Source organism: Echinops telfairi, unplaced genomic scaffold (genome assembly GCF_000313985.2).
Source record: "Echinops telfairi isolate 266 unplaced genomic scaffold, ASM31398v2 ScPeMD7_3;HRSCAF=10, whole genome shotgun sequence".
In the NCBI taxonomy this organism is placed as follows: domain Eukaryota; kingdom Metazoa; phylum Chordata; class Mammalia; order Afrosoricida; family Tenrecidae; genus Echinops; species Echinops telfairi.
This window is the reverse complement of record NW_022103899.1, coordinates 54,500,315-54,524,504: the sequence shown is the minus strand read 5'-3', so window position 1 is coordinate 54,524,504 and position 24,190 is coordinate 54,500,315. Positions and strand designations below refer to the sequence as shown.

General features: G+C 46.1%; 2 protein-coding genes across 4 annotated transcripts in view; both read left to right on the top strand.

Annotated features, from left to right (window-relative positions):
* Window positions 1–457: 457 nt before the first annotated feature.
* SLC19A3 (solute carrier family 19 member 3) lies at window positions 458–22,305 on the top strand. 3 transcript variants are annotated; one of them, XM_045295750.1, is made up of 6 exons: window positions 458–506; window positions 6,356–6,498; window positions 9,301–10,120; window positions 12,155–12,347; window positions 15,081–15,222; window positions 19,626–22,305. In XM_045295750.1, exons 2-6 carry the CDS (start codon window positions 6,358–6,360, stop codon window positions 19,791–19,793), a joined length of 1,464 nt encoding a protein of 487 aa, XP_045151685.1. In that variant the 5' UTR covers window positions 458–506; window positions 6,356–6,357; the 3' UTR covers window positions 19,794–22,305. The 3 variants fall into 3 exon arrangements, with proteins under 3 accessions (XP_045151685.1, XP_045151681.1, XP_045151683.1); XM_045295746.1 differs by lacking the exon at window positions 458–506 and adding an exon at window positions 528–593; XM_045295748.1 differs by lacking the exon at window positions 458–506 and adding an exon at window positions 3,713–3,799.
* Window positions 22,306–23,404: 1,099 nt separating this feature from the next.
* Window positions 23,405–24,190, top strand: part of MRPL24 (mitochondrial ribosomal protein L24) — a 9,923-nt gene continuing 9,137 nt past the window's right edge. Inside the window, 1 exon segment of the mRNA XM_045294275.1 lies at window positions 23,405–23,475. Coding sequence (XP_045150210.1) covers window positions 23,405–23,475 — 71 coding nt within the window.

Genomic DNA, 24,190 nt, shown 5'->3' with positions numbered 1-24,190 from the left:
GAATAGGGGCCCAAGCAACACCTTTCTTTGAAAATGAAGGTGTTTCAGAAAACCACACGTCTAAATAGAACAAATGGTCGCCTGTGGGTTCAAGTCGCTGAATATCACATTACCTTCCATTGCTCCTCAAAGGTGAAGCCCGCAGTGGGTTACGCCCTGGACCGGTAGCCACAAGATCAAGGGGTTCGAACCCACCAGCCACTGTGCTGGAGAAAGATGAGGCTGTGGGATCCCCAAAAGATTTCCAGCCTCAGAAACCCTAGGAAATGAAAGAACTCCGTCCCCACGCCTTTTGCAGGCTGAGTGGAGTAACTGGCTGGGTTCCGGTCCCGCCTCCAGGCATCCGATTAGCATATGCAAACGAGGGGCGGGCCCTCTGGTCCAGGCCAGCAGGTGCCCCTCCAGCCCTGAATCCCGCGCCTGGCTCCCCGACGGCGGGGCGTGCAGGTCCTGGACCCGGTGGCCCGGGTTGTGAGCGGGGTGGCGGAAGCGACGCCTTCCCACAGGTAAGGTCACTCCGGAAGACGAGCTACTGCAGAAACACCACGTCCTGCGGGTGCCGCCCTCTCTGCCAGTTGCGGTGCTGGGGACAGGTGAGTGAGTAGAGCTCCTTTTAGTGCCCGCTGGGTCCCGGGCCGCAGCGCGTCCGCGCGTCCACGTGGAGCGGTGGCGAGTGCGCTCTCCGCGGCCCCGTGGGAGGACGAGTGCCCCCTGGCTACAGTGGTGGCCACAGGTTTTACCCGAAGGAGAGCTAAGCAAGAATCGCCAAAAGGTCCAGGGAGGACCTGAACGGGGACTTTGGGCCATCGGCCTGAAAGCCAGCACTGCCTTAGACTAGTTCATTCCATCTCAGAAGCTACCCTCCCCGCAAAACTCCCTGCTATCCGGGCGATTCTGTCTCACAGAGACAGGCAGCCCCATCTTTCTCCCTCTGACAGGCTGTCAACTGTGTGGGTATGGTTTAGCAGCTCAGTGGCATAGCCCACTATGCCACCACATATCCTGCCACCCTATGCGGGCTTTGTAAATCTTTAAAGGATCAGACAGCCTCATCTTTTTCCTAGGGAGCACCTGGTGGGTTTGAACTGTTGACCTTGGGGTTAGCCCAATGCTTAACTGACCTCAGCCCTCTGGAAAGGCTACTGTAATTCAAACTAAAAGAATGCACCATCTTCAGCTTTCTCCACCTCATTTGCCTATTACCCTGGAAAAAAAAATACACCATCCTACCTGACAATAATCATGGGACAAGATACCTAATTCTTGTGTGGGGGTGATTCAGACTCATAAGGATCCCATAGGACCAAATGGAACTGCCCCTGGAGGTTTCCAAAGCTGTAAATCTCGGAAGCTGACTCTCACATCTGTCTCCCAAGAGCTGTTGCTGGGTTCCCACAGGCACTTTTTGGCTAGCAACCTTGTACTTAACCCACCATGGCTCCTTTGTCCAGGTATGGTAGGTAGAAATGAAGTTTGAAGAGGATGAAGGAAATAATGTTAAGATATATGTATATTCTCAGTTAAAGGCTGGCAGGAGGCACAGGTTGCTTTTCATTAAGACACATAGTTTTAATAAACCCAGACATAAATAGAATCACCGGTTCAAAGCCACCAGCTGTTCCTTGGGAGAGAGATAAGGCAGTGCGCTTCCATAAAAAATGTCTAGCCTCAAAAACTATATAGTGTCACTGGGAGTTAGAATCAAGCCGATGGCAGGAGGTTTAGCCAAATAGCTTTCTCTTCAAATTTGCCTCGGCAATAGCTGAAATGGATGAAAGTACTGATTTTGTTCAGTCGCTGGTTGTTGAGTAATTATAAATATGGTTGAAACATAAATAAGCAAAGTTGCAATTACTTGGCCCATTTTTGTTAGCAGAGTAAGTGACATGCCTTGCTGGGTATTCAGGGGCATGGGTGTGTCTAAGTTTCCAGCCCTGTTAGCTTTGTGGGGCTTGCCTTGTGCGCTTCCAATAAGGGAGCTGGACGGAAGCGTGTCCTGGTTTGCATTGTTTAAGTAGTTCTGCTTCTGTAAAATGAGCACCAAGAAAGCTCTGTGGTGCTCAGTTCTGCTGCAACACAGCGGATCAAGGTGACTCCATGACCACAGGTTTGGTTTTCAGACACAGCTTGGCCATACCCTGAGATTATCCACATTTTAAAAGGAGGAAGACGGGACTTTCGATTCCCATAAAGAATTACACTCTTGGAACTCACAGGGGCAGTTCTACCTTGTCCCATCCGGTGGCCAGGAACAGGCAATGCCCTGATGGCAGTGAGTTTGGTGTTTTTGGTTTGGGGGAATGTCAAGTCCAAGCCCCAGGTCCACAAGGAGGTATGGAATCAGGAGAATGCAGCACCTTGGACTCCCGCACCAAGCCCTCTCTACTAGCCCACACTAATACCTGCAAACGCAAATCTGGAAAGAACTGAGGCTTTGGAGGTCGGTCAGGGAGGTACCAAGCTATGAAAGCAGATCCTGAAATGGGGCTGCTGTGGACAAACCCTTTCAATTTGGTGGGAAAATCTGGAGTTCTTCGGCTAGGCTAGAGGCAGGATGAATGGTAACTAACTTTAACCTTTTCAAAAAGTGGTAACATCATGGTAGACATGAAAATGAGCACATGTTAAAGATCTGCGCCCATTTATAGGGAGCAATAAGGCTGTTACAGCCAGATTGGAAGCGCAGTGATTGGTTTTCAGTTAGCAGCCAATCGCAAACCACTTGCAGTTACCTACAATTTACAGACCTGTAATATCACTAGATTGCGAGGCTGGCGCAGGACTGGGCAGTGTTTTGTGGTGTTGTGCATAAGATCTCAATGGGTGGAAGCCTAACCACCTAACAACAATAATAACAAAAAGAGCTCAAACAACGTGTCAGGGTTTTTTTCCTTTTAGGCCACAATTTCCCCCCACCCCAGTGCATTTCTGTGGCTGGAATGTGTGATGAACATCTGTTTAAGCTTCAACTGGCTTGTGGTTTGACTAGGCATATTTCTCCTAAGATTAGATTAGATCTAACCAGCAGCATTCGGAGAATTAACATGGTCTGGAAGGGGAGCATGAAGTCATCAGCAAATGCCTTAGATGCAAGCATTTTACGTGCATATTATCCACTGATAGAATGGTATCTGAAGTGTGTATCTCTTAAAGAGTATTATAACCGCTCTGGGTCTTTGACACAAAGTAAGCCTATTCTAGCGTGTGTACTTAAACGTGGGCCTAACTCAAACGGCTGACTTTCCTTGGGTGTTTCATTCTTTTGTAGATGCCTGGGGAGGAGGAAGGGAACGTTGTGATGGGATGAAACACAGGATTATGAGCCCCGATGGCATAGTGGGTTGAGCTGCTACAGCAAAGTCAGCAGTTGGAATGTACCGGTCGCTCCATGGGAGAAAGATGAGGCTGTCTGCGCCCATAGAGGTGTTTTCGAAGGGCCAGAAACCTGAGGGACAGTTCTACTCTGTCCTATAGTGTTGCTGAGTCAGAATCAACTCAATGGCAGCGAGGGAAATGGGATTCCTTTCATGGGCACCTTCACAGAAAGACATTTTGGTTCCATATACCTTTCTTGTATTTGTTTTTGTCAGAAGGATGTAAATCTGAATGTCTTTGTGTTTTTTAATGGGATTATAGAAGAGGCTGGCTGCAGGAGGAGATGGGCGTTGGTGTAGACCACACTGCTGAGAAGAAGGTGTTGTGATCAGCTTGTCCTGGTTGGCAACAGGAAGGAGCTAGGCTTGATCTCAAGGAAGCTGGGGACCCGGTTCCAGAGGGCAACAAACTCAGAGCAGTACCGGTGAGCCGAGCCGTGCTTCTATTCAGCCAGCCAGCCAGAAATGGGAGAAAGCCAGAGAGGGTGGGGTGGAGTTAGCAGAGAGCATGATGGCCATGTCAGCTGCAGAAGGTTAAAATAGGGCCAGGTTTGTCAACTTGTCTTAGTTTGGATGTTACCTGTTTCTCATTTGGACCCAGTTTCCAAGAGCTTGTCTGATTCTCAGCCTTGCCCTGATGTGGAATTTGGAAAAGACAAAGCCAGTGTTCCAATCACTAGAGGCCAGGCTGTGGGGATTTGTCAGTACACGGTCAAATACTTTCAGAGAGGGTGAGTAGGATTGATTTTTTCTTTCACATTAAGGCATCACTTACATACATACAATCCCAAACCAACAACAAAAACAACCAAATCCATTGCTATCAAGTAGATGCCAACTCCTATCTGCTGCCATCTGAGTTGATTTCGACTCTGTGGGCAGAGTAGACTGCTTCGTGGGGTATCCCCTAAATCTTCATGGGAGCAGAGAGCCGTATCGTTCTCCTGCAGAGTGGTTGGTAGGTTTGAACTGCCAACCTTGCTGTTAGCAAGCCTATTACTTCACCCTCTGGGCCACCAGGGTTCCTAGCTGTTTGCATCCCTGAGTCAACTCCCCCTATCCCTCAGGGAGTTCCCTGCCAGCCTTGCCACTCAGTTACCACCCACCCCAACCTCAGAGATAGATTTTGATCATGTTCCTTAGTTGTGTCTGTTCTTGGACTTGGCATCAATGGAATCATACAGAATGTTTTTTGTGTGTCTGAATTCTTCAACACAGCACAATGCCTTGGAGATTCATCTCAGCAATGTGTTTTCCTTTGTCTTTATTTGGGCTGTAGTTTGCTTAGGATGAATGCACCAGGTATGGCGGACTGTAAACCGGGTTTGGCAAATGAATAAAAGGGTGTACCCGACACAGCCCAGGTAGAAAGCATTTTCATCACCCCAGAAAGAGCCCGCTTCTGCCTCCTGCCCCCAGGCAACCCTTGAATGATTTCTTCACCATAGACTACTTTTCTTGTTTCTTAAATAAAAAACGTTGCCATGGTATGCGTTCTGACTCATGGCGAGCCTGTGTGTGTCAGGATTGACCTCCGTGTCACAGGGCCTTCTGATTTTCAGAAATAGTTCCTAGGACTTTCTTTCAAGGCCCCTCTGGGGGGGGGCCAATCACTTTTCTGTTAGCAGCAATTGTTTGGACTGGGACTTAGTGTATACATTAACTAGCGCACACATGTTTGCCTGGATTAGTCTCTTGCACAACAATGTTTTTGAAATTCTCCAGATTTGTTGACTGTGCCAATAGTTCCCTTCTTCTTAGTGCTCTTCATCTTCCTTTTCAAAAGTAGTCCATCTTTCACATAAGAAAAAACCAACACCAAAAGCATTGCCATTGAGTTAATTCTGCCTCATAGAGACCCCCTGGCACTTGGTAGAACTGCCCCTGTGGATTTCTGTGGCTATAACTCTTTATGGTAGTAGCAAGTCCCATCTTTCTCCTACGGAGGCTGGTGGTTTTCGAACCGCTGAGCTCGTGGTTAGTAGCCCAATGTGTAAGCACGGTGGCACCAGGGTGTAATCCAGTCCTCGTTTAGCAGGGTTTGTGGTTTCCCAGGTTTCCCTGTGCAGAACAAATAGACCTGTGGTGCACGTTCTTATCCTGTTCACCATATGGTAAGGAGCTCTGGAGATACAGGGGGTTAACTCTGGGCTGCTACTGCAGGGTCAGAAGTTCAAACTCATCAGCTTCACCTTGAGACAAAGAGGAGGCTGTCTGCTCCTATAAGGTTTTACCGTCTCCAAAACCTAATACAGAGCCGCTACAAGTCCAAATGGACATGACTGTCACGGTTTTGGGTTTTGTTGTTGTTTTTCTGGAATCCAGAAAGATGTGCAAACTCTGTTCCGAAACTCTTCCTCAAGGCTCCTCATCCTACCAAATGATTATTGTGAGGTTTGTTCTTCTTTGGGATGTATTCATTCCTGAGTTACAGGTGAGCGATAAACCACACTGGTTTAGATGAGAGAGAGTTCTCCCATCAAGAAATACTAGCTACCGGGACTGGGCATCCATATGAAATGTGCTCTGTGAGGAACAGATCATGGAAGAGAGGCTTACAAAGAAGCCTTTAGAATGCAATGGCAAAATACACCAAATTTCCATGTCAATCAATAGGAGAATATTTCCATGAATTTGGGCACTGGGATTTGTTTGGATGTTTTGGCCAAGTTCTTCCCATGCTGGTGGTCGAGAGCACCAAGAAGTGTTCCCATCAGAAGGTCAAAGACCTAAGAAGTTCAAGTTCCTTGACAAAGGAGGGTTAGACTAGCTCACTGAAGGAATTTTTTTAGAACTATTACCTTTTCCCATGTGAAGGAGACTATCTTGTCCACAAACCTTTGGAAATCATCAGTTTTGTGTTACGTCTAAGAAACCCAAAGAAAGAAACAATGAAATGTTTTAAAATTTTCACAAAGTAAAAAAAAAGAAACCCAAAGAGATCAGCACCAGTGGGTTTTGACTTTGTTTCTCTTTGCCAGCCATGGATTCCCCGCCGAGTCATTCCTGGATTTATCCTACCGTGATCCTCTGCCTGTTTGGATTTTTCTCCATGATGAGACCTTCAGAACCCTTCCTCATCCCATATTTATCGGGACCAGACAAAAACCTGACAAGTGAGCAGGTAAGTTCAGCTGCATGTGTGTCTCTCAGTGTGGTTTCCATGTCTGTGGGACTTGGGCGAGGACGGGGAGCCAAGAGCCCCATTCATTGAAGGGAGATTAACATGCTGACCTCAATGAGTAATGGTTTTCCTCTTAGAACTGCTCGACTACTCTTTCCTTACATACAAAAACTAGGCTGAGAAACACCCAAGTATCTTTACACTTCAGAGTCCTGACACGAGTCTTCATGTCTGGCAACATTTCAGGTGTCCCATTTCCATGAATGCTTTCATTATATGAATCCTAGCCACTCCTCAGGAGAAAGATGAGGCTGTCTGCTCCCGTAAAGAGTTACAGTCTCAGAAACTCCAGGGGTCGGTTCTACTCTGTCCTATAAGGTTGGTAGGAGTCAGAATTACCTTGATGGCAGTGAGTGGTGGGGTCTGAGTATAACTAGTCCCTATGCGTGAGAGAGAAAAAAAGGCTCTCTGCTTCCCTAAGGAATTACAGTCCTGGAAACCCATAGGAGCCATTCAACCGTGTCCTGTAGGGTTGCTATGAGTCGGCATCAACCTGATGGCCGGGAGTTTGGTGTGAGTTGATAAGCTCTATGCTGCTGATGCACAAGCAGACTTATCTCTGTTAAAGAATGGTAGCATTTCTTCAGAGCTTTCTCTTACTCTGTTTTGGAAAAGTGTTTCCCAGCAGATAAGACAAGAACAACATTATCTCTCAGCCCTACTCTCCTGCCCAGAAGACCAAAAGATCTATTTCCTTTCCTTGTACTACAAGTCAGAGCACCAAGTGTCACCACAAGGGCTCCCGTTCAGAGAAACACTGGTTGGTTTGAATGAACTGTATTTAAACATGTCTCTGCGATCAGTGGGTGATGCAGACAGTTCTCATCTTTGTCTAGTGAGGGGAGCTTCCAAAATAAGGTCCAATCAAAACAGGGGTTTCCTAGGGAATCGGTGGACCCAGTTTAATTCAAGGCAGAGAGGCCAGCTCAGAAGGGGATGGTGACTGGGTATCCAAAGGATGGATTTTTCTCAGAGGACACAAGACAGCTACAGGAGGTTCTCAGGAAGAAATGCTAAGAAAACAGAAACCCGCACTGATGAGGAAAAGGCCAGAGAAATTTCACTGAGGAATTGTTTTTTCCCAACACAAAAAGGTACCTGCTCCTTTTCGGAAGATGGCAAGGGTTGTCGTGGGTGGGTGTTGGTGGGGACCCCTACCCCACCCACCCTACAGCCCTGCTCTTGCCCCGTCCGACTTCTTTTGGTTCCTAAAATTCTAAAGAACATTCACTGGAGGGCAATGTGAGTCCCTGGAAAAATGTCAGAACTCTGTGGCGTAAATCACAGACACAGGACTCCCGAGCAGGGCTGGGAGGCTGGAGCAGCGCCTTCTGAAGGTGCGCCCCCCACCCCCACCCCCATGGAGGCTATGTCAAACAAGAGCTTCCCAGGCTGACATTTTTGCATGATGAAAAAGGGTTTGGTGATTTTTGTAGCCGTGCCTTTTGATTCGAAGAAGCACTAAGAAATTGCACTGGCCCAGCTGGAGAATCCCATGGACTGGCTATAGAGTCTCCAGCTGAGTCATGAAAATGCTGGGTAGAAAGTGACCTCACCAGGCCCGGCGAATGACCGGCGCTTCTTTAGTGGGCGGCCAGGTTCCAGGACACAAAGATGAGCATGTCCCCAACACGTGGGGACAGCTGTGTTTCTGAGTAGCCTGGATTGAATCTTATCACAATTAACACTCAAACAGAAGGCAGCTCTGATTCAGACGCAGCCCGAGCACCCCCTCAGGTAGGCACCTGTGGCCCAGTAAAGAAACTCAATGGTCACTGCGGCTCTATCACACTGGGCCTGGTTGTGGGCCTGCGACTTTCTACAACAGCCTGCGATAAGAAATCCACATCCGGAGCTAAGTGGATTCTGACCCATAGTAACTCTATGGCACAGAGTAGAGTTGCCCTATAGAGCTTCCAAGCCGACTGCCCCAGCCTTTTGGTTGGCAGGCAAGGACTTAGCCACTAGGCCACCAGAGCCCCTTACAGCAACTGCAGTGAATCTAAATTTCAATAGAGAAGTCAATGGCTCGGTGACTTTGCAGGCTTCTACTCTCAGCCACCATGCAATCCCAGTGAACATTGGCACTTCCACCTGTGAAAATTGGGTTCCATACAATTCTGACCAACCTCTGTGAGTTGAACAAGATACACTCAATAGAATGCAGGGGGGGAGGGGGGGATTGAGTTGGAAGCCCAGCCAATGGGTCCAGGAAGGAGATGAAACACAAACTCTGCCACGCTCCGATCCTCCGCGGTCAGGGGTCCTTACTATTCTCATGTGGGCAAAGATGAAGATTCTTCTAACGTGTGAAGTCTCTTGACTTGATGTCGCTCATCTTTTGACCATGTGAAGAAGCATTTGAAGCATTTGGCATGTGAAGAAGCATTTCCCCAGGCAACAGAGCCTGTACAACTCAGAAGCATTTTGAAGAATGTGTGATACATTGATTCATCTGTACATAACTATTTAAATTTGATCAGTTATTGATCCGATTGAATGCTAACATAATATACTCTTCTAGCCAGAAACACATACATGAGCATAGAAACTGGATGTTGGAGGTTGTTTGCTTGCTTGTGTTTGGGTGGTGGGGCTCTGTTCTCTTACTTCTCCACAATATGAAGAAGACTAACTAGGTGCACGCAGAATGTCACATTGGGCAGGGCACACTGCGTAATAGGCAGCCTTGCTGCTCCCTGGAGCTCCTGAGTCACGTGATCCATTCTTGCAACTCTGCAGATCACCAACGAGATACTTCCCGTTTGGACGTACTCTTACCTGGCTCTGCTGTTTCCTGTGTTCATCCTCACCGATTACGTCCGCTACAAGCCCGTCATCGTCCTACAGGGGATTAGCTTCATGGCTACATGGCTGCTGCTCTTGTTTGGCCAAGGAGTGATGGCGATGCAGGTTGTGGAGTTCTTCTTCGGAATGGTAACCGCCACCGAGGTGGCCTACTACGCGTACATCTACAGCGTGGTCAGTCCAGAGCATTACCAGAAAGTCAGCAGCTACTGCAGGAGCATCACCCTGGTGGCCTACACGGCGGCCTCGGTGCTGGCCCAGCTCTTGGTCTCCCTGGCGAACCTCCCCTACTTTTACCTCAATGTCATGTCCATGGTGTGTGTCTCCATGGCCTTCCTTTTTTCACTTATTCTGCCTATGCCCAAGAAGAGTTTGTTCTTTCATGCCAAACCCAGCAAAGAATCACTTCGCACAAATGCAGTGTTAGGTGAGCCTCCCGATGCTGGTGGTCCGGGCATTCAAGAGGAGACTCCCACTACAGACTTTCCGACCCTCTCCAGGCCTGCGGAGGCCAGCCAGTTGAGTAGCCCAAAGCCCGAAAACGTGGCTGTGAGAGTCTTTGTGCAATGGTTCCAAGACGTGAAGCAGTGCTACTCCTCAAAGCGCCTGTTTTACTGGTCCCTGTGGTGGGCTCTTTCCACAGCGGGTTTTAACCAGGTTTTGAACTACGTTCAAATGCTATGGGATTACAAGGTACAGTTTCAGAACTCTTCCATCTATAATGGGGCAGTAGAAGCTATCGCAACTTTTCAAGGTAAGGCAACATTGATGTCGCTCCCTTTTGTCGGCAATAACTACCCATGTGGAGTTGTCAGCCACCCACACAGGTTTTATCCAAAACTGGAAACTAGACTCACAAGCCTTGAGTTGATGACTCATCGCAACCCTTTAGGTCAGGGTAGAACTGCCCCTGTGGTTTATTGAGATGTAAGTCTTGGAAACAGAGCAGAAAGCCTCATCTTTCTCCCACAAAACATCCAGTAGGTTTGAACTGCTGACCTTGTGATTAGCAGCCAAGCGTATAGTCTACTATACCATCAGGGCTTCTGTTCACTTACTCCTTACTTCAAATCCCATACATATAAACTTCTCCATGGTTAGTGGGTGCTGTTCAGAAGGCACATGAGTGTTTTCAGGGCTAGAAGGCACCAGAAAATGTTAAGCGGACAGGACACTTGCATTAGTGAGTGATTGTTGCATCGTTCAAATGAGTAATTCCCAAGTTTGGGACTAAGCCTCAAATGATTCTGTTCTACACTAGAACCTACAATTCCCTCGGGTCCTTAGAAAGTGTTGATAAAGCCCCTATTCATGTTCAGAGGAAGGAATTTAAATCGATTTGCTGGCACCTAACAACTCACTGCCTTCGAGTTGTTCTGACTCACAGGGACCCTGCGGGTTTCTGAGACTGTAACTCCTTATGGGACTAGAAAGCCTCATCTTTCTCCCAAGGAGCAGATGGTGGTTTCAAACTGCCAACCTCAAACTGCCAAAGAATAACCCACTGCACTATTGGGGCTCCTAAGGTCACTTGGATTCAGAATCGACTTGATGGTAGTGAGGTTTGGGGGTGGTGGTGTTATTTTTGGATAATAACAACCACATATAGAAGTAAAGAGTTTTATTTATTTTCGAAAGTGAATGGGATTATTAATGCTTCCTTATGACCACTGGCAGAGCTAGTTAATAAACAATTTGACTTAGTTTCACAGTCCCCACTTCTGACAAAAATGTCCCCCAAACTTAGCTTTAGGGGAGGCTTGCTGGAGGGTGGAGGACATGGGAAAATCGGGTGTCCACAATCACGGAGCAGCCAGTCTTTGAAGCTATCTCTGATGTAAATATTTATATCTTTACAAACGGAAATGGCAGTGGAGACCTTTGAAGGTATTTTCTAGGAAGTGGGTGTTCTCCCGCACCCTTAGTTACCAAAAGTTTCGGAAAACCTATTCTGGTTTATTTATTGTCTCCATTTCCAAAGGCTTTGGACGTTCTTCTTACATTGTCATTTTAGAAGGGAGGTGAGACAGATTTTCATTGATTTTTGCCGTAGTTCTTACCTAATTCACACTCAGAAAAGGTAACTAATCAACTTAATTTGAACCGTATTGTCATGTTGTGAAGTGAACCATAATTATTAACAATTACTACAATGTATTGTGTGTCTTCGCATATATGTACATGTGTCGTGGATGTGTAGGATATTGGTACATAGTGTTATCAATTTCTGAATCTTCAAACTCTAAAAGTTTTAGATTCCCGACTCCTCATTTATCGACTCTCTGGTTATCTGATATTTCACATTGAGAACCACAGCAAAAAAAATCTGCTATTCAATTTAGTATCTTGGGCCGTAAAAAATGCCAAGGTTCGAGGAAACAGTGACACTGGCTGTGGTGGTTAATGCTATGTGTCAACTTGGCTTGGTCATGATTTTCAGTGGTTTGGCAGCTGTGTTTTGATGCAGTCATCTTCCACTTTGTGATCTGCGGTGATCACCCTCCATTTTCACGTAACAGCCTGGTCTTTCAAAATTAACCATATCAATAAGTGAAGGGTGGGGATGTAAATCTATAACCGAAAACCTCGAGGTCATGCCTTGGTCACACCAAGATGGAAATTAGAAACAAGATGAATATGAATTAAGAGTCATGGTAAAGATGAATAAAATGGACTACTCAATTGAACACATTGAGTGTTGCCCATGATTGGAAAAACCTTTGGGATTGAGGGATCATGTTGACACTTTCCATGTGCAGTCAATATATTGATCTATCTTGCTTCTTAGCGGCCCTGGCTGCCTTTGCCGTCGGTTATGTGAACGTCAACTGGGACCTGCTGGGCGAGCTGGTGCTGGGGGTCTTCTCCGTGGCCAATGCAGGTGCCTTGCTCCTCATGCATTACACCGCCAACATCTGGGTGTGCTATGCTGGCTATTTGGTATTCAAGTCCGGCTATATGCTTCTTATAACCATAGCCGTGTAAGTATTACCTTTCTTTCAGCTCCTAGAATGAAACCAACACTGTTTCCTCTTTTCTGTATTGTTCCGTGGTTCCTCTGAGTGCAGAGGACTTTTAATTCATTGTGATACTGAATGTCTGGCTACGTCTTATTCAACTAGATGCAACTCATCTAGATTTTTAATTTGCTCTTTGAATATTACTAAGATTAAGCAACAAAGGAAACAGACAAAAAATCTGTAGGTTTATAAATGGAAAGCTGTGCTACATTATTTTAAGCGATCTGCCGCACTGAGGCAGGATGCGAGCTAACTTAGAATGACTACATTTAGGTTTTAGCCTTCATTTCACTTGTAATGAAGTGCTTCATAATCCGAAGCACCTATTTTTGTATAAGACCAAAGATTCTTAGGAAAGTTACAGAGTTGTACACTGAAGGAAAAAAAGTAGATGCAAAGGTTACAAGAAAATCTACACCCTGGAGATCTTACACACACACACACACACACATACACACACACAACTGAAATATGTAAGTGCTCAGGGAATAATAGGGCATAACACAAATAAAGAAGATGCAACGTGTTGGCAAGTTCATATATTTATCAAAATGTCTCCATTTATTTTTGATGCAAGGATTTTGTTAAGGGGAAGGGATTGATTTCTTGCATATTTTTGAATATATTCAGGATCCAAAGCCTTTACTTGCATCCCAAGGAAGAACTCTAAATAATGTACATTTTTTTCTCCCCAAAAACCCAAACTCACCATCCTTGAGTTGATTCTGACTCATAGCAACACTATCGGACACAGTAGAACACTCTGTTTCTAGGGCTAGAAATCTTTCTGGGAGCAGAACGCCTTGTCTTTCTCCAACAGAGCGGCTGGTGGGTTTGAACTGTTGACCTGGACTGGTAACCCACTACACTACCAGGGCTCTTGGAATTTTTGCTATCCTTTTCATAAATGTGTTGTCATGATATATTTAAATCTATCTGATGGGTTGAAGTGCATTATAGTGCATTATAAGACTCACAGAAAAAAAAAAAAAAAAAGACTCACAAAGTGGTACAGCCACTCATGGTTGGGAATTTCCAAAGAATAATCCATTTACTGAACATGGGCGCTGTCAACTTAGACAATTGGTAAAAGAATGAATAAAATCAAAATAAGCCCACTGCCATCAAATTGATTCTGGTTCTTAGCAATCCTATACAGAGCAGAATTCCTCTGTAGGGTTTCTGAAACTTGTAAGAGAAAAGACTGCCTCATTTTTCTCCTGCAGAGCGGCTGGTGGGTTTGAATCACTGACCTTGCTATTAACAACCCAACAGTTGAGCCACTGTGTCATATGAGCTCCTAACAAAATGAATAACTCTCAAAAAAAATCTCTCAGATTGGGCAATGTTTTGTGTTTCATTAAAACTCACTGCTAAACAAGATCCGAAATCAGATAACGTACTGCCCTCAATTCAATTCTGACTCATACTGACCCTATAGGACAGGGTAGACCTGTCCCTGTGGGTTTTTGAAACTGTAAAGCTTTGCAAGAATAGAAATCCTCATCTTTTTCCTGTGAAGCAGCTGGTGGTTTCGAACTGCTGATCTTGCGGTTAGCAACCCAAGTCGTAACCCACTACACTGTGCCGCTAGGACCTTAAATCAAATAGCATCCTATATTCTCCAGTTCTGAGAAATTAGAGTCATTAGGTTAAGTTTCTGGAGGAATTCAAATGGGTTGGTTCAGGAATGTTGCCATTTATAATGAAAAGATCCAACCTCGTTTTTAAGAGTTTAGTAAATTTATCTGTATGAAGAGTAAACAAAATGGATCTGGAGGGGACACAGATTCAACATAAAGATGCTCAGGTGATGTCGGATTATCAAACAAGCTAAAATTTATTTGCTGTTACTACTGCCCAGCATTTGTTCAGAATCATTCTTTTTCACCATTTTAGCCTGGTAGCGTGTTCGGAATTGATTCAATGCCAACAGCCTTTTAAAAAAAGTTTTCCTTGTGAAATGAGTTGAGGTTCACAGAGCACATCTGTTGTATCTCATTCATTCCACTCCCCTCAATCGATCATCCTTATCTCACTTCTTCCCTATGTGTCCTGTTTCCATTCCTCCTTCCCTAACCAAGAGCCCTGGTGGCACAAGGGTTATACATTGGGTTACTAACAGCAAGATCAGCAGTTCAAATCCCCTGGCCACTCGGAGGGAGAAAGTGAAGGCCTTCTACGCCAGCAAAGACTTACAGGAGCAGTTCAACCCTGTCCTCTAGGGTTGCGATGAGTTGGGACTGATTGAATAGCAGCGAGTTGGGTATTTTTTATGGTTACTCTTTTCTTTCCTTACCCTCTGAGCTTTGTCGTTGGGTAAATGCTGCCTTTTCGTCTCCAATGGTTAAGTATTCCAAGGTGTGACCTGCTCCTGTGAGTTCCTAAGTCTCACTATTTACAGGAGCAGAAAGCCCGCCTCTTTCCCTTGAAGAGCTGCTAGTGGTTTTGAACTGCTGCTGACCATGCACATAACCACATAACCACAGGGCTCCTGAGTACCTCGTGGCCACTGTTTAAGCCTCTTTCTTAGAGCTGTCTTTGTCTACACTAGAGATTGGGACAAGAGTAGCTATTAAACACTGCTGACTCTTTGATTCCTGTTTTAGAATAAGGAGAATCACATGTGTGCTCCCCACCCCCATGTGTTCTTGTTAAATATGTTTCCTGACCATTTCATGCATGTCCTGGTAGATTTCAGATCGCAGTTAATCTCAGCGTGGAGCGCTATGCCTTGGTATTTGGAATCAACTCTTTTGTTGCCTTGGTGATCCAGACCATTGTAACCGTGGCTGTGGTGGATCCCAGGGGGCTCAACCTGCCCATCAGCAGTCAGGTAAGTCACCCTTCTTGTCTTCCTACTGATGTCATGGGTGAAAGTGCAGATTTATGAGGTAACTTCTTCAAAGATTCACACGCACATACACACACCTAGGAACTTTTCTTCACATTTTTAAAAACTGTGTTAGGCTGGGTTGACTAGAGAAACAAATCCAGTGATACTCATGTATGTGTAGGAGACAGCTTTATATCAAAGAATAATTGTTTATTAAGAAAACATCCCAGACCAGTTTAGATCAAGTCCATAAGTCCAATATTAACCCATAAGTCCAATACTAGTCCCAAATTCCTTCTTCAGACTCACACAGTCACATGCAATGATGCAAAACACAGAAAGCTCACAGGCCAGGGGGTGGAAAGTCTTGTGGATCCAGTGGGGCGGGGGGGTAGAAGTATCTCAGCACTGGCATGGGTCTCCACATGGCTCATCTAGTTCTCTGAATGTGGCTCTTCAACAGGATAGTGAAGCAGAGAGAGAGAGAGGAAGTTCCCTGAATCCTTATGAGGAGGAATCATCAGGCTGTGACCTGATTGACAGGCTAGACTCCACCCCTTCACTTTTAATACCCTCAAGTTGACACGGTAATATGTAACTACCACACCAAGTCTATTTATGTGTCTCATTGCTCCTCATCATTTAAACATTTTCAATACATGTCAATACAATACTAGTCAAGAGTGTAGCATTCATTTACTTTAAAGACCGTACACATTCTGGATTTGTTAAGCTCCATTGTGTCCATCCGCCCTTAACACATTATGTTTGAATACCAGGTTGATTATATCACAGGTATACATAGGCTTTCTTAATCTCAACAGTGGATAGCAATTGAGAAACATGGACTCCCAAAGACCTTACAACTATAGTCGAGAAGAGCATAATATTGCAAAACAATAGAGTTTCAAATGAGTTTGCATCCATCAGACCAAAAATATATACATCTTGACAAAGGTAATTAATTTTTCTTGAAGCATGTCAGGACAGATTAGTCCCTTAAGAACATCCTGCTTGCTAAATTGGAGGGGCAGTGAAAAAGAAGGCCCCCGATAATATGGATTGACACCACCGCTACCACAATGGGCTCCAATGTAAGAACAATTGTGAGGGTGCACTGGACCGCGCAGTGTTTCGCTCAGTGGTGCACAGGGTCACTATGAGTCAGATCCGGCTTCAGGGTACCTAACAACCACAGCAAACGTATATTGTTCTATGGGCTTTTTCTTTTGTAAGGATCCCTGATGATGTAATGAGTTATGCTCTTATAGTGGGCTACTAAGCACAAGGTTTCAAACCAACAGTTTGAACCCACCAGCTGCTCTGAGGGGGAAAGATGAGACTTTCTACGCTCGTAAAGAGTTTCCGTCTTGGAAACCTACCCCCCCAGGAGCCCTTCTACCCTGTCCTAAAGGGTCACTATGAGTCAGCATTGACGGAATGGCAGTGAGCTCTTTGTGAACTTTTTTGGATATACATTTTTATCTTTATCATAGAGATATATGAAGAAGCACTTTGAAAAATAACTTTAAAATAACTGATTTGGCGTCCACCTCCTATCCTGAATGTTACAACACAGCTTTATGTTAAAAAACAAACAAAACATTAATCATTACTGTATTATACATAAAGGATAGAGTTTAGCGTCAACCTTTTATACAAAATTTTCATTTATTTTAGTTCAAAATTCTATGAAATAGGGGTTTTTTTGTTTGAGAAATGGTTTAACATTATCCCCCCAAAACATTTAAATTTCTATACTAGGGACATTTAAACCCAGCAGTTCCCTAAGAGTTACAGGCCGAGGCCCCCAGGGGCTGTAAGCAGGTTGGTGATTGGAGCTCCTCCCAGTCATACCAAGTGCAAAGGCCGGGCAATCTGCCTCTGTAAGGTGACAGCCTAGAAGGGCTCATGGAGCCGTTCCACCCTGGTCACACAGGGGTGGCCAAGAGTCATCTCAATGGCAGTGGGTTTGGTCAAATTGTGTTGGTACAACACACTCTGAAGGGCTTCAGGATAATAAACACAACTGGATTTGAATGGACTGGATGGCCATGAGTTTGAGTTTTGAGTTTGATACTTATTTTTGCTCCTAAAGCTACACCTGATGACATTGTGTCCATCATGTCCACCCCCCATGAGTGTCCCCTGGTCATCAACCAGTTCTGAAGCTTACTGAGATTTACACCAGGGAAGCAGGCATGCCGACTCTACTCGTTGCTCCACTGCATACTTGAAACAAGCTCAACCCCACGTAACATGTGTGGGTCTGAACCAAGAGGGGCAAGGCAGGTTCAAGGTCACCACACTATCAAAAGTTTATTCTCAGAGACGTTGCATGTATTACCCTTCTGATATAAGCTGTTTTAGGTGCTAAGAGGTAGGGTTTACCTGGCTCTAGAGCTTGCCCTCCTAGGCACTGCACCACGTACACTTTCATACCTGGTTCTTCTGAACATGGGAGAGAAAGAAAGGCTTTGTATGTATCTAAATGACTCCTGTGAGGTCCTGGGTCTCAGCTACCCCACAAGTCAAGCAAACAGCATCCGGATGCATTACCAATTGCATCAAACCCCACTGCCCCAGCATCAGTTCTGACTCAGAGATCTTATGTAGGGTTTCTGAGACTAAAGCTTTATGGGAGCAGGCAGGCACATCTTTTTTCCCAAGGAGTGCCTGCAGGTAAGTTTGAACCACCAACCTTGCAGTGCTACCCACAGAGCCACCAGGGCTCCTTACCAATGACACAGATGGTCAAATTTTTAAAATCTTTAATTAAGTAAATATTTTATTTATTTTTGTGGCATTATACACAACTCAATATACTTCTACTCACAATTTTTACGGGAACAACAGTTCAGTGGTACTGGCTACACACTTTGCATTTTGTCACCATATGTTAGTCTGGGTAGACTAGAGAAACAAATACAGGGACATTCATATATGTATAAGAAAGAGTTTTATATAAAAGAGCAATTGTATATTGAGAAAACATCCTAGCCCAGTCCAGATCAAGTCCATATGTCTGATATTAGCCCATCTGTCCAATACTAGTCCATAAATTTCTCTTCAGACTCGTGCAACACATGCAATGATGCTGAATGCAGGAAGTTCACAGGCCTGTGGGTAGAAAGTCCTTTGGTCCAGTGTCAGTGGAAGCATCTCAATGCTGGCACGGGTTTCCACATGTCTCCTCCAGCTCTCTGAGTGTCTCAACAGCAGGAAAAGGGAGGCAGAAAGGGTGGGTCTGGCCGCTGGCGAGCTATTTATCTCCATTGTACCTCCAAAGGAGGCCATCAAGCAGCGACCAGATTGGCAGACTAAACTCCACCCCTTCACTCTTAATCTCCTCAAGTTGACACCAGATTATGTAATCACCACACACTATTTCATCTCCACCTCGTTTGTTCCCCCGCAACAATGTCGGCTCTCTTCCTGCTTAAGCTTCTCATCTGTGCTCCAGCTTCACTGGTGTTCGTTTAAACTGCAGTGATCAGGGCAGACATTTTTGATTCAGTGGGCTTCACTGTTGTTCACTTTAACAGTGGCCTTGTGGGATGGTTTCCATTCAACATTTAAAGAGCCATAATGGTGCAGTGGGCTGAGTGCTGGGATGAGGATCAGCCATTCTGCTGCCCTTCAGAGAAAGACAAGGTGGTCCGCTTCCTTAAAGATCACAGCATTGGAAACGTGATAGCATGCTATAGTTAGCAAGCAAGGACATTTCCTATAAAGCACTGTGTGCCAGACAGCAGTGGGTTGGCTTGGCTTTTGGTTTTGGTGGTTGTAGCAGTTACATCATCTCCTGTCAACGTGAACGAAGGGGTGGAGTCTAGTCTGTCAATCAGGTCCTAGCCAATGAGGCCTCTGTGTGGGCATGGCCTTCTCCTGAGGATTCTGGGAACCCCTGTCTTCCTCCCTGGAGGTAGGCCACACACTCCCCCTGGGAGATATTCCTGTTGACAAACCGTATGGAGCTACGCTGATAGAGCCAGAGCCCTGGAGCTGGAGGAGCCACGTAGAGACCCACGCCAGTGCTGAGATGCTTCCACCACCCCTGGATCCACAAGACTTCCCACCCACTGGCCTGTGATCTTCCTGTATTCAGTGTCATTGCATGTGCTGCGTGAGTCTGAAGAGGAACTGTCAGACTGGTATCGGACATATGGCCTAATATTGGACTTATGGACTTGGCTGGAATGTTTTCTTAATATACAATACTCTTTGATATAAAGCTCTTTTTAAAATATATATGAATGCCTCTGGATTTGTTTCTCTAGTCAACCGAGACAGACACAGTGGTGTAGTTTCGCAGTGGCTTCACGGGAGAGTTTTAATTCAAGGCTTAAAGAGGGTGATGGTCAGATTTCACGTGTGACTGGTTGTTCTCTTTTCTCCTCCAGTTTTTAGTTTACGGGCTTTACTTTGCAGTCATTGCCGGAATCTTCCTCATGAGAAGTGGATACATCCTCTACTCGGCCAAGTGGGGAAAGCCGGCCCGGAGCTCTGCTGCACATCAGACTCTCTATGGGCCACACGCAGAGGAACCACGGCCCGAGAGCACCGAGTAGAAGCCCTGGCTCGCCACTGAGGGCTCAGAGGGGGCCTTCTGCTGGCCCCAGAGATCCCTCAGGAGCACCATCCGCCGGATGGCCCGAGCTCACGGGCTTCACAACCGCAGCAATAAAACGTCAGCTGGACAAGCTCCAACCTCCCGGGAGAAGCAGCCCGTCGGGGGATCCCAACCAAGAGTTCAGACCGAGAAGTCCTGATGGACATCACTTGGCAAGGGTGTTTGAACAGCTGGAAACCACGAGGAGACTCCAGCTGCGCACGGGCCCCCTTGCTGGGAAGGCTTGTGGCTTGCTTCAAATACTTTTATGATGTCATGTAAACAGGCTCCTCCAAAGTCATTTGTGGCCACATGAGCCATTTCCCTTCCTCATCCATCAAGTCGATTTCTGTGCAATTCACCGACTCTCTGATCGTTACCATGGAGCACTGGACTCCTCTAAATAGACGGTCGGGGGTCAAACCCACCCTTCGCTCTGAGGGCGCTGAGGTTCTCTGTTCCCGTAAAGATTTCCCCTCTCAGAAATTCAGTGACCTCACAGGGTTGCTATGAGTCAGAATTGACTCACTGACCCTGGATTTTGGTGAGAGAGATTGGCAAAGTTGGATCCCATTTCGAAGGCTGCCTCTTCACCCCTCACAATAGTGCATTACGCGGAAGCCAACAGGAGGTCATCGGTGTGCTTAGGTGGCCTCTCTTGAGGAACTTGACCTTGGAAATCACTCCAAATTCACTGCGAGCCTCGATCGATCGTGTCATTTTCCAGAGAGGCTGGCGGCAGCCAATGAGCCTCCTGCCCACTGTTACCACAAGCCAGGATGCTGTGTCGGCATGGGGTCCTGGCTCTCCTGACAGTGAAAGAATGAAGTAGGAATGGACAGGGGATCGAGGGGAGAGGAAACAAGCCAAACTCACGGCCAGCGAGTCCACTCTGAGTCCTGGGGGGCCTAGAGGACAGGGCAGCACTGCCCCAGGGGCTTCTGAGACTGACACGCCTAGCCTAGAAGTACTTTTTACATAAGAAAGGAGCTGCGGGCAGAGACTTGTTTTGCTTTGAAGTCATGGGTTTCCGTGTGGAAGACCGGAATACACGTGTGCAAACACGTGACAAGGCCTCTCTCCTCTTTTGCTGTCAGTTTCCCGGCCGTGTCTCCTTGGTAAGGAGGGGAGGGGGTGCACTTGGTAAGGAGGGGGTGCCCTGAGCGTTCTGTTCCTGGGAATAAGGAATGCAGATTCATTGTATTTGGAATTCAAATAGACCTCCCTCCACAGCCTCAATGCTAACCGACCACAGGACCAAAAAGAACTCCACTCCATTCCCTGGCTCCCCGTGGCCTAGAAGAAGGGCTAAGAGCCCAGGCGCTTGCTTCCCACAATGGCCTGAGGGGATCTGCCAAAGGGGTTCACTACTCACTTGACCCACAAAATCACGCAAATCAAGAGAGTCAAATCTTGGGGTCATTTTAAGAACACCCAGGAAACTGCCCAGGTCACCAAGGGTCCGCATACCCAGAAAGCCACCAAGTATTTGAAGGGTGTTACTTTGTCAAAGTAGTGTGTGCCCTTCCGACATGACAATGGTGGAGTGGGTAGGTGTACCCAGAGCAAACGGTGGGGTTGGACCTAGGGTCAGTGCCACCACCCCCAAATGCTGATTTTTTTGCTGCCCATCCTTAAAAAATGCAGAAAGGAATTACGGACTTAAGGGTTTAGATGTGGATTCTCCAGTCAGTGAGTACAGCCAGGTAAACAAAACCCCGAGATGTACTGCTGGCCTTACAGAGCTTGTGGTCTGTAGGATCCACTCCGATGTGAGCTGCCCTGTCTGCCACATGGAAAGGATCCTTCCTGAAAAGGATCACGTTGTCCCTAAGCCAGAAGAGGAGGCTGCACAGAAGAAAAAGATACCCCCAAAGAATCTGAAGAGGCCAAAACGTACATTAGGGCGTGGGAGTACATTAAGCTTAAAATAAAAGCTAATACATTTTTTTAAAAAACAAGAGCTCAGGCTTGGAGCTGAAGGTTGGAGCAGCCGTGCTGAGCCCCTGCGTGGAATGTTTAAAATCAGGCTGGTGATGAAAAGAAGCCTTCACTGTTCATTTACAAATCAAACTAGCAGTCACTTCCGGAGGTTGTCTTGAAGATTAAATTAGATTATTGTATAAGAGTAGTTGAAATTAGGTTCTAGACCATTAAAAAAATGGAAAGATGCTAACGAATGACAGGGGATGGGTATGATCTTCCTACCTTCAGTACCTGGATCGGGAAGGCCAGACAGGAAAGAGTTGATTCTCAGTAGGCAGAATGTGGGAACCGACACACACACACACACACACACACACACACACACATCCGTGTCTAGAAAAGGAAGCTGAAGCGTGTAAAGGTATCCCATCATGCAGAAGGTTTGATTTTATTGTTAATAAGCTAGTTGCAACTCCTCCGTTGTTAGAGAGGCTCATCCAAAAAACAAACTCACTGTCATTGGGTCCACCCCAACTCATAGCAACCTTATGGGACAGGGTAGAATTACCCATGTGAGTTTTGGAGCCTGTAACTCTTCATGGAACTAGACAGAGACTGGTGGATTTGAACTGCCAATCTTGTAGCCATCAGTTCACAACATAACCCACTTCAGCACCAGGGCTCCTCGGGCTCATAAACATGAAGCAATGAAGTCCCAGGTCAAAAATGCAGGGAACAGTGAAGATGCCATCTGAACTCCGGTGTGTCTGGCGACAAAAGCGTCCTTCTGTCGGACCACAGAAAGTCCATTCTACCACGCTCTTCTTTACGTCGACGCAGCCCACTGCCACCAGTCTGTTCTGACTCACAGTGACCCTATAGGATGGCTGAGAACTGTCCCAGGGGGGGTTATGTATTGGCCTGCTAACCACAAGGTTAGCAGATTGAAACTACTGGTCACTTCAAGGGAGAAAGATGAAGCTTTCTATCCCGTGAAGAATGAACAGTCTCGGAAACCCCCAGGGGCAGTTGTCCTGTGTCCTATCGTGTTGCGATGAGTCAGAATACATTCTGTGGCAGTGACAGAATTCTTACAGAAGCCAGATGCTTTATCTTTCTCCCTGGTTCAAGCTTCTGACTTTCTGGTTAGCCGTTAAGTGCTTTAACTACTGTGCCACCAACGTTCAGTGTACACCAGTAGACAGTCGTATGTTAATTCATGAAAATATACAAACACAAAAAGATCCACTGCCATTGAGTCGATCCCAACTCACAGCTACCTTTTAGGACTGAGTCCTGTGGGTTTCTGAGACTACCTCTTCACAGGAATCGAAAGCCTCATATGTCTCTCATGGAGTGGCTGGTGGTTTTAAACTGCTGAGCTTGCCACTAGTAGCCCAACACATAGGCCACTATGCCATCTGACCAGGTGGCACTATTGGGGAGGCAACTGCAACAGTTGGCAGTTAGCAACCACCAACCACTCTTCAGGAGTAAGGTGAGGTTTTCTGCTCCTGTAAAGAGTCACAGTTCATAACCCAACCAGAGAGACGAGGCTGTCTGCTCCCTTTCAGATGCACAGCCTGGAACCCCTGCATATGTATGCTGTGGGTTAGAATCAACTTGTGGAGTTTGGGGAACATAATGACCTCCAGAGGACCCCCATTAAACAGCAAGGTGGCAATTAATTGGAAAGCTTGGGAACATGGGGAGCTGTGAGTTTTAAAAATATATTGTGGATGAACTCAGGGTTAGCCAGGAAACATTTGATCTAAAGAATCATGTTTCGAAAAGAATTTATCATGTAACCATCCTGACTGGATTCCATCAAAGTTGGTGCTTGTCTTTTTAAAGACTAGCAGTCTGAAGAGTGTGCTGACGTTCAGAGAGAGGTTCTAATTTTGTATCAAAGGCCCAGATTCAGCAGCCACAAAAAAGGATCATTCAAGTTAACCTGCTCATCTCAGAAAGAAAGTACTGATGGCTGAGTTGAGTCCCAGGCTGAGCTGAGCCGAGCCCTATGCCTGAGCCTTTTGAAAACAAACATTAAAGATTATCAAGTATTTTTCCTTCCTTAAGGTGCCTGCTGGGACATTAAATAAGGAAGGCTGAAGAAGAAATGCTACATTTGAATGATGGTGCGGGCAAAGGACTTTGAAAGTACCCAGGCGCTGCCAGAACAAACAAATCGGTCTTGGAAGAGGCACTGGCAGAATGCTCCTTTGAAGTGAGGATGGCCAGGCTTCATCTCATGAACTTTGGACGTGTTATCAGGAGAGACCAGTCCCTGGAAAAGTCGAGGGGCAGCACAAAAGACCCTCGATAAGATGGATCGACACAGTGACTGCAACAATGAGTTCCAACACTTGTGAGGATGACGCAGGACTGGCAGTGTTGCCTTCTGTTGTGCATGGTGCCACTATGAAGAGG